The sequence below is a fragment of the Propithecus coquereli genome, unplaced genomic scaffold (genome assembly GCF_000956105.1).
Source record: "Propithecus coquereli isolate 6110/MARCELLA unplaced genomic scaffold, Pcoq_1.0 Scaffold34, whole genome shotgun sequence".
Lineage (NCBI taxonomy): Eukaryota > Metazoa > Chordata > Mammalia > Primates > Indriidae > Propithecus > Propithecus coquereli.
This window is the reverse complement of record NW_012149063.1, coordinates 10,157,665-10,168,766: the sequence shown is the minus strand read 5'-3', so window position 1 is coordinate 10,168,766 and position 11,102 is coordinate 10,157,665. Positions and strand designations below refer to the sequence as shown.

At 33.6% G+C, this 11,102-nt stretch overlaps 1 protein-coding gene across 1 annotated transcript in view; it reads right to left on the bottom strand.

The window, feature by feature from the left end:
- Positions 1-2,955: 2,955 nt before the first annotated feature.
- AGPS (alkylglycerone phosphate synthase) overlaps positions 2,956-11,102 on the bottom strand; it is a 139,450-nt gene continuing 131,303 nt past the window's right edge. Inside the window, exon 16 of the mRNA XM_012650692.1 lies at positions 2,956-4,321. Within this exon, the coding sequence (XP_012506146.1) occupies positions 4,200-4,321 (122 nt within the window). The 3' untranslated portion in view covers positions 2,956-4,199. The remainder of the gene's footprint in view (positions 4,322-11,102) is intronic.

Below are 11,102 nucleotides of genomic sequence, written 5' to 3'. Positions count from 1 at the left end.
GTTCTTTGGCTTGGGTGTTCTATACATCAGTGGTTCTTACTCCTGTTTGTTAAGGAATTAACTGTGGTTAGAAGAACACAAGAGTGTTCCTTCTTTGAGGACCTTCCAAGGTTCAAAAGTGAATGCTTCAGGTTCACAGGACACTAAACATCTCCTAGAAATATAACATTGATTTTAAAAATAATTAGATTAATAAACCCTAGCTAACAATATCCTCAGCAATAAATCCAAAGAGATTTAGTCATAGTTAGGTTACACTTGATTATGCTACATCAGTAAAATTATGAAAAAATTTGTTTTCAGATCAGTGGAAATATGATGACGAAACACTAAAGTTGAAAGAAAAACCCATATGCAAACAGAAGAATAAACAGCTTCACACTCCCTTTGAAGAAAAAAATAAATCTTAGACCCAGGTCCATTTTATTAACAATATGTTTCTATAATCTCTTAACATTACAAGTAGTTTTTACAGTTAAATTTCACACTGAAGACAAACACTGTTTGGCTTAGGGAGCAGAAAGCTGAGTAACTTATATCCTTTATATCACAGACACTATATTTCAACAGTTTAAGAAAACCTTTTACACTTTCTGGATTTTAGCATCAATGTATAAATTGTTTCCTTTTCAGGAAAATGAAATTAGTAAGAATTGAGGAATATATTATGGCTCATTTGGGAACGTGAAGCCTAGAGCAAGGTCAAGCTTCCATAACTCATAAAGCCAAAGGTTAAAGACTCTGGATTCTTCAATCCTAAACTGGCACTTGTTATTTTCTACTTTTCTCCCATCATGACTTAAGTCCTAATTAAAATCAAAGCTGCTAAAGATTAAGTGGTAAACAAAGAGTTATTAAAGCTATCCTTAATTCCTGTCTCAGTGTTTCTTAAAATATAGATATGCTTTCTACAGCATTCCATTTTGGCTGCCTTAAGCACCAGCACATGCTGTTTGCAAATCGATCTGTAGCAAATAACTGTTTTCTGACATTTATATGGAATAGAAGCTCAACCAAACCCAGCTCCATTTTGAACAGCCATGGGAACACAATTCAGCTTGGGACTACAGAGTATCTCTGATAAGCTACAGTTAAGAAGTTGTAGCTATGAAAGAATATGACAAAGGAAGATTGCTGGGGGCCAACATGCAGAAAGGCATTTTCAAAAATGCAACTAGGACTTAGCAGTTACTAACAGAATATTCTGGGGAAAAAAGGCTTCCTTGCAACCATTTGTATGTAGTATAATATACACACTGATGGAAGCTCATCCTTTATTGAGCTTTTGTTGTCAAAATACACAACTATACACACTAGAAGGCTTCTAGCTTCATATACAACTGTTAAGTAATAGTATTATAACATGTAAGCACTTTTAGGAAGAAAACTCCTAATTCCTCAGAAGAGGAAAGAATCTAATCTTCTCTCTTTGTGTAAAATGATGGGCACAATAAACATGTGGCTTCCATGATTCTTACGAAACTAAAAAAAGCTCAAGTAACTTATCATAAGACTAAATTCACTTACGCACTACTATAAATTGCACCAAACATTAAGGCAACAGTTTCCCTAAAGGTCAATAAAGCCTGTTCATACTGAGTCTTTAGTATTCAATGCTATTTCTCACTAGCAGCAAGTTTCCATTCTCATTGAAACCCCATTCCAAATGTGACATCATCAAACTTGAGTAAAATATTACAAATATGACCAATATAAGAAAAAGAAGTCAGTGTTACACATTACTGAAAACCAAATAGACTACATTCAGGCTTTTAAAATTTAAAATAAACTTATTCAAAATGAGTTAAGAAGCCTCACATAATGCTCTCCTGGCTTTAACTTTAAAGAGGCCATTTTCAGATACTTCAGAAATAAGAGGCATGGTTTAAGTGCTTCTGTGCATATTCATGAACTCAGTCCTCCACAGACACTAAGCCTATACTGAGGCTCCTCCCAGAGGGGGTGTGTGAAAGTGGGGGGAAAGCTTTCTGATGTACTATATCAGAGCAAAACACTACTGATGAATGTTCTTGTGTTTCAAAATGATCCCTGTAGAAACAATTCCAACTATGAAATGTAGTCATCATTATAAAATCAAAGTTGGGGAGTTCTGCATACATTGAAAAAGAAAAACAAAGACATAAATCACTAATTTCCTTAAGGTTCATGTAGAATAGTGAACACAATAATACCAGGTGATACATTTATAGTTTCCTAATATCAAATACAGATTTTCCAAGGTGGCTGAAATCTGAACTCCCTGGGAGAGAATGGTATAACAATCACATGCAAAGAAATGAATCTGCTTATGAATCTGTTTTATTTAAAAACAAAAATTACTCAGAAACATGTGTATACTTCCAGTGAGATATTAGAACCTTATTAAATTTTATATACTGATCACCAATCAGAGAAATTACCTTGATGAATAGATGCATTTTATAAAGTTAAGATTTTTATAATTCTAGAGGCAATCTTCTCATCAAGTGTTCAACTATTTCAAATATCAAGGGCTTCAAGCAAAGATCTGCTGAAAATTTTATAATTAAAAACAAATCACCAACGAATAGAGGCAGCTTCTAAAAAATAAATATTTAGTTTTGTTGTTAAACTAATATTTAATTTTGATTTGCTTATAGATTTAAGTTTATTAGTTTGAGGCCAATTTTAATAGTTAAAAATTATTTATCATTTTGAAGTCTTAAAAATATCATTTTGTCAATTTTAAATTTTCATTTTTCTGGTTAAGGCTACTTCAGATATAAAAGGTATCAAACTGCCAAAAATACTTTGGAGCTGTTGCTACATAGACAGACAGTGTTTCCTCTTAAAGGATCGTCTGCATTTTGACTTACATTATCTGATCAAATATTAATTTTAAAAAATTATCAAAAGTTAGGTATTAAGAAAAGAATCCATCTCAAAATGTGAATCATGAACCTTGACAGACAGTGATTCAAAGTAATCATTTCACTTATTTTAATATCCAGGTTTGAATGTAAAAATGCTTGCTAAGTGTGATTATTATATTCTCATTATTTAAGAAATAGAATATTTCAAACTTTTGATTATGGTATATGCAATAATACATTAAATTTTTTTAAAATTTAGGTTAACCCAGTAATTCAAAAAAGGCATTAAACCATTATTTAAAAACTAAATTGACACTTTACTTTTATATGAAAATTTACATGCTGTTTGAGTTAATTTTTTAAAAAAAGATTTTTGTAATTGAAACTGTTGAGGCTTTCAAATTCAATAGCTAAACAATGACTGTTTTCTTAGCCAAACAATTCTTTCAATGGGAGACATTATGTGTAAGAAGTCTTCCTTCTGCTCCTGTTGTAGCTGCTGCTTCTGCATCTCAGCAATAAGAATGTGAAATCAGAAACATTAGGACTCTAAGTTGAATAAAGGCATTCATTTCATGGTAAACCTGTTCTTCATTTACAATGAGTGATAAGTCAGCTTTTCTCACAAAACATATTATAAATGAACTAGGTTATAACAATAGGTTATCTCAGTGATAAAAATACAACTCATATCTCAGAAGAAATAGAAACACAGAGAAAAACATGTCCCCTAACAGAATAATTTGTATACTGATGATTTAAGGTTTTATGCCTTTACAGTAATTTCAAAGCAAAATGTAGGCCAAACACCTTACAGAACTGAAACCATTCTAAATACCAGGTTGCCTATATTCTTTCATGAATATATCCCCTTAATGGCCTATTCACATTAGAATATACTCTTAATAAACATACACATTTACCATTCCTCAGGGGAATCTCCTTCCCTAGATACCTGCTTCCCAGAAACATTCTTTTAAAAAGAAGCTAGATGAGCAATAGATGACACCAAAATCTGCCTTTGTTCCCAGGAGGAAGCATCAATACAAAACAGCTGGCAGCATCTTCCTCTGAAATAACTGGCAGCCTGGAGCTGCTTGACTAAAATTTGAAATGACAACCAGTTGGCTATAAACTGACGTACCTACAATGAGAGAGATTTAGGAATACCATCTGTTAATCCATAGATGTAGAAACAAAACAAACTACAGAATGAAAACAAACTTATTTTAAATCAACAAACAAATGTAGCCGAAATATAGTCCATGATATATTTGATTACTGGTATAACCATAGTTGAAGACTTTTAAAGAAAAAGTGACATTTCTTTAAACGATACTAATGGATTTAGAAAAGGTTTCTGTTTCCAAAGATGTTATTGGGGTCCACATATTCCTTGACAGACTTCAGCATCCCAAAGCCGACATCAGAGATACTTTCCTTTAGCCATTGCTTCCGTAACTTGCCCACTGGAAAAACAAAATCAAAAATGCTTCAATATACACTATGATGCTGGGAACCAATCAATCTTGTGACCACGAGTGAACAAACACTGTGTGATAAATGCTTTTATTCAAAAATGAGAAATGTTTTGCTTTATTTGATTTATTGAGCCCACCAGACTATCAAGCTCATTAAGCCCAATGTATTCCCAGGGGAAGTCTGTGCTCCACGGTGTCTCCTTTCTCTGTAAACTATGAAATGGAGATTGAAGGAAGCTTGGAGTGAGATTTCAGCCCATTTTACAAATAACAAGATGAGAAAAACATGTATTTCAAAAGAATCCACCCATCTTAACTATCAAAATACACCAAAGTTTCAGAGAAAATGAAGTTTAACTAAAGAAAAACATATCGAGATGAATTTGTTGTGTATACTTAATGAAAATGACAGGCTATATATCTTTAAGATATTTTAAGAAGCACAAAAGCTTTAAAAAAAATAAAAGCTGAACCTTTAATAGGCTTAAGAAAAAAATCTGGTTATAAAGTTTTCCATTTACATTTTCTCTTCGCAGTTTTAAAATTTGCATGTTCTCAAATAATGGCCACTTTTTTCCTACTGTTTTTTGAGATTTGAGGGGTTTGTTTAGGCACTACATAAATCAAATACCTAATCCATCTTAAACTAAATCTTTTGCTTTTACATACTGTATAAAGTTCCCCGTCTTTCTTTCTAGGTCTTGCTAATTCGTCTGAGAATAATGAAGTAACATAATGGTTAGCAGTATAAATTATGTTTTAAAAGGCATTCAATGAAAAACATAACTTACTCTAAGTAGAACTTTTGTAAGAAAGAATATGTACTTAACCTGTAAAAGAATTGTGAAATGTCAATTTGTTTTGGCATTAAAAAGCAAAGCAATATGCTGACCTATCTGTGGCAAAATGGATAAATCTTTCAATTTATACTTAGGGTTATTTCTGGTCAGTACTTCTCCAAAAAACACATTATTATAATAATTGAATTCAAATGGTCATTTTCCACAAATGTTCATTAATGATCCAAAGTCATCAACAGTAATTTAATTGGCCAACTGAAATGGGAAATCTTCTTTCATTAAAAGTATTCAACCTGTCATTCTAAAATGCACTCCCATTTATCAGGCTATAGTGATACATCATAGCATCTGCCTTTTAGAAATCTTAAATACCATTTTAAGCTCAACTCAAACCATCTTTTGTGTCCAGGTCTCCAGGAAACCATCAAATTGTCATCAAAATAATAAATTGCATAATACCCTCAGGAAGCAAGATATTTTTGCTTGGCTTTTTGAAATAAAAAAGCATTGCTGGTGTTAAGGTGGGAGGGGGAATGAGGTTCAGCAAGAAAAAAATCTTAAAATGAAAAATTTTGTTTAAGACAGCTTCTAAAACCAAAAGTTACACAGTAAAAATTCCTATTCATGCAATCTCTACTACCTAAAAGATGTTCTACCAGGACTTTCTACTATCTCCCTAAGGGATAACCCACAACTATGCTTCAGCCTCAGTTTTCTCAACTGCAAACAAATTAGCATCTATAAAGTCTCTTCACCTCTAATACTCTGTCATTTTAAGCATTTAAAAAAAGTTAAAAATCAGTTATTTCCAGATTTGCTACACAAGACTAAAAAAAAAGCAACTATTCTGTGAGTGGTAAAAGTGGCATTACTATATTACTATAAGCTACCCACACTTAAGCAGCTCAAGGGGTGAAGAGCAGTCAATGCCAGTCTCCACTGTTATCTGTAATATAGTTTCACTGAATGTGTCCTGTGGTTATGGATGTAATTGTCCTGAAAAGACTGCAAACAACTGCTCCAACAAGATGGAGCACATTAGAACCTCAGCAGGATGCCCAACAGCTAGCTTGTCTGCCTGGTTTTACACCTCTAGTAATAATGCAATTCCACAAGGAACTGAACCATCGTCTGAGAAGCCACCCAACAGCCATTGCATATTTAATGAAGTCGCTCACCAAGGCTGGAAAACAGAAGGTGCTTGGAGTGCATCATTAGTTCTGTCAGAAGGATAATTTACACATCTATCTTGTCAAATTTTCTATGGTTTATACTTTTACAATAATCAATCTAACATACATTTGATTAGTGAACTAGAAAGTAAAAAAAAAAAAAGGCAGTACAGCCAACAAAGCTGTGGCCCCTTATAAACATATCTGATGAAAGAATTTAACCCCTTGGTGGAAGAGGTCTGTGAGCTTCTGCCATTGATAACAGAATTTGAATTGCTGTTAGAAATCTTGGCTTATGTGATTAAAGTGACTAGAAATTTTTGGTTTTCCTTAACAATTTAAGTCAATTACATTGCAGGATAACTGTACAAATAGAAAACACTCTAAGTTAAAATGTTCAATGTGCCTTAACAGCAAGACAATTATTGGAAATAGTCTTATTGAGGTTTGGGAGAACGTTCTGTGGCTGCCCGATGTGCATCAATAAATTAAAACAACGACAAAATACTACAGGCCTTAATCCTGGAGAAGGAACACACTTCAAAGTAGAAGATTTGTATTCCAGAGCTAAACAACAATAATGCCTTTGTACAATCCTTATTTGTACCAGTAGGCATTCAAAAATTAGCTAACTATACTGATCTATACACTTGTAACACACATGAGTACACAACTATATAGTAGCTCTCTGAACATCTGTAGAGCTCATTTTCAGAAAGGGAAGAAATGATACTCTGTCCTTTATGTAGCACGCCATATTAAAGAAGTGGACAATGAATAAAGATTGCAAATAAGACTATTTTTTGGCCTAAGACTATTTCAATTTACCTTGTATATGACAGTTATCCACTGAAAAGGCATATGTGCACATTCATACCACAAGAAGTTTAGTCTTCTTTCTCGACCTGAATAATCTGATATAGGGTATTCACAGCTACTAACCCAACTACATCCTTTTGACTTCTGATTCTCTAGAATTATAAACCTAGCCTGAGAGTCAACACTACAACAAAAAGCCAAGTTCACCATCTTTGAAAACAAGATAGGGATCCTGTATTCCACAGTTATCCTAAATATATAATGCCTTAAGTACTTAAGCCAGGTATTTAAGAGTCTAGATGTATTTTACAAGATACAAAAAAGATGAGTCAAATACGCATTATAGAAAAGTAATTGAGGAAGAGGGGATTCTTGTGCTGCTTAAAATAAAAATGGAGTTCACCTTTTCTACAATTTCTAATAATGTATATACAAGATAGGAAAAAACAAGTTTTTTGTGTTCTTCCACAATGTACAGTACATTTTTAAAAATTTACTTTTGGAACAAAGAAAATGGAAGCTTTCAGGGATAGTCTTTGAAATCATAGGCTTGACATTCTCCCTTGCTAACAGATCCAAGAAAGAATGCATTTTGTGGTATGATCAACAGTATAAAAGAATGAACATACATGTATGCAAGGAGTAGAGGGTGGGGTGATATTGTGTGTGGAAAATGTGGTGGCAGGCCTAGCCACCAAAAATTATCTGAAGTACTCTTTGTGGTTTAAGGGACTGAAGACTTAGCAGAAACTACTAAATAGTCCCAACTCCAAAGCACTATATCTGGGGTCTGCTAGTCTCAGAGGTCTCTTTGGCTAGATAAGTTTTAACTTTACGAATCGTGGATTATAAGGTCAAAAATATTATAGACTTATCAAAAAGAAAAAATTATGAAATGGGCCATACATTTAGATCACTAAAGCTAAAGCTCAGAAGTAGAGTTTAGCCAAAGTAAAAAGCACCTAACTATTATTGTAACAACTATATTTTGAAAGTTCTAGTTTGAGCATCCTAGATACCTCTTTAGCACTATTTTGTAGGTCAGATTTAAAAAAAGAAAATCTAGACTTAGCTGCTTATATGAGTAACCTGAGGACTGACTGCATACTTCAATGTTTAATTGATCTAATCAAACTACGGGTGGGTTATGTAAGCAACTAGTGCTAGAGAGGTACCCAACCTCTTCCCAGATGAGGTTCTGGCATCCTGGAACTTCTTAGGTATTGATGAGAATAGAGAAGAACAATGGAAAATTTCTACTCTTTGAGTTACATGGTGATCTGACTATAATAATGTTTTTTCAGAGGAGGATTTCAACTTGCAAAGAGGATTTAGTTGTCTATTTGCTTGTCTACAAAGCACATTTTTGTATGTTTAGTTGGTTTTGGTGGAGGTATATGCTGAATGTTAGCCAACAAACCTCTAACTTACGGATGCTAACAACCAGCCTTTAACACATTGACTGCCACATTAGAAACAAATTTTTTTCCTTGGGGTGATGGTGTTTTACTAGGAAAACAGAATAAAAACTTTGAAAACAAACTGACCCTTTCTAATTTAATGAAAAATTTGTTATTTTTTTTATTGTTTTCTGTTGTGAGTTATATATGCAACTTGAAAAATAGTACTTACAACTCCCAAGGTGAAGAGACATGTGAGTTACATATACTTCATGAGGCCCCGGGCTCAAAACTAGTGCAAGTTATATACAACCCACATGGCAGTTAATGTGCTAAGGGAAGTATGAGATAGGACTATGACTAACCAAGATTCCATAAAGGATAAATTTAATGCTCAGTGGATACTAAAAATCATATTTGATTTCTTTATTAAGTCATCTGGCTTATTTTCTACTACTGAAAATTCTGATATCATGATGATAAATCCATGGATACCACACACTTTAATAAAGCAATTTACATATGCTAGTATCGTAAGATTTTTCTTATTGTCAGTATTTAAAATATCAGTTTTCCTCATGTTAAGATTTCATCTGTACAGTTTATATAATAGGTCTTTAGAGATCATGAAACAGAAAAAAAGTTTGAATTATTAGGATGATAATAGATCGCAAGAGCTGGATTCAACTTGTCTTCAGAACCACAATCAAGTGCTAATTCTACAGTTATGTCCACAAAATTGTCTTGACATATTTGAAATTTAAAGTACAGTAGCAATCAATACCCATACGACAGTGACCAAAGCAAGTGAACACGTCAAATAACATGAGCTAGATAAGGGTAGAAAAGGACAGAAATCATCATACACTCCTTGGAGACTAGGCTCATGTTTTATTCCTCTTTGTAGTCCTAATGCATAACAGTACACGCCACACAGTAAGAAGTCAAAAAATGTTAATCAAAATAAAAACTAACTATTGAACTATAGTTACCTATAAGCCATTTTAGATAAGAGGCAGGGATTCAAATATCTAGGGAAAGCAATTTGGGTTTTCTTAATTTCCGTTGGTTGTATTTGCCTTGCATTCCCTATATCTGATATTATTTCTTGGCTATATTTCAAGCTAATCTACAGTAGGTAAGATAGGAAAAGGTATGTCTGAGAACCTCAAATGTTCATTTCCTTCAAAATCTCTAGGACTCTTTGGACTGTAACGGTGGTTCTAAACTGGGGTGATATTGCTTCCTCCCACCCCCAGCCAGGGGACATTTAGCCATATCTAGAGAGATTTTTCGTTGTCATGAACTGGGTAGAAGCCAGGGATGCAGCTAAACATTCTATAACACACAGAACAGCCACCCACAACAAAGAATTACCTGGCCAAAAGAGTTAACAGTGCTAAGAATGAGAAATCCTGTTGTCTGCATGCTTCCAAGTGTCTACCTTTTAGGAGCCCAAACATTTCCATAAAGGTGACATATTCACTGCTACAACCAACTGGATTAACAGCAAATGGCTTATTGTCATTTGCAAGGTGACCTTGCTCTAAATTTCAGGTTATCAACTAAATTGAGAGAAATTCTGGGAAAACTAGTAGACAGAAGTTACACTGTGAGAACATCAACCATTAATGACAAATGCTATTAATACTTTATTTTAAAAGTTAATACCTAACAATTTGAATCTAACATCCACTAAAGAAAAGTTTTAAGTCATATTTTGGGGGTCATTTTTCTACTCAATGGGTGAAAATATATACAGGTTGAGTATCCCTTATCTGAAATGCTCAGGACCAGAAGTGTTTCAGATATAGGATTTTTTTGGATTTTGGAATATTTGCATATACGTAATAAGTTATCTTGGGGATGGGACCCATGTAAACATGAAATTCATTTATGTTTCATATATACCTTTTACACATAGCCAGAAGGTAATTTTATACAATATTTTTAATAACTGTATGCATGAAACAAAGTTTTGGCTGTGTTTTGACTGTGACCTGTTACATGAGGTCATATGTGGAATTGTCCACTTGTGGCATCACGCTGGTGCTCAAAAAGTTTCACATTTTGAAGAACTTTGGGTATTGGATTAGGGATGCTTAACTTGTACAAAATAATGTTTCACAGCACTGACCAACAGAACATTCTATGATGGTGGAAATATTCTATATCTGTACTGTTTAATAAAGTAGCCACTAGCCACATATGGATATAGACCACTTGAAATGTGGTTAGTGCAACTATGAAAGTGAATTTTAAATTTTATTTAACTTTAATTAATTTAAATTTAAACAGTCACATGTAGACTAGTAGCTTCTGTATTAGACAGCACAGCTAAAGAAAATTAGAAATAAATTTTACCTCAAGTCACTTTTAAAAGATTTTACACTAGAGGCTGGGCGCAGTGGCTCACGCCTGTAATCCTAGCACTTTGGGAGGCCAAAGCGGGTGGATCGCTCAAGGTCAGAAGTTTGAGACCAGCAAGATTGAGACCCCATCTCTACTAAAAATAGAAAGAAATGATCTGGACAACTAAAAATATATAGAAAAAATTAGCCGGGCATGGTGGTGCATC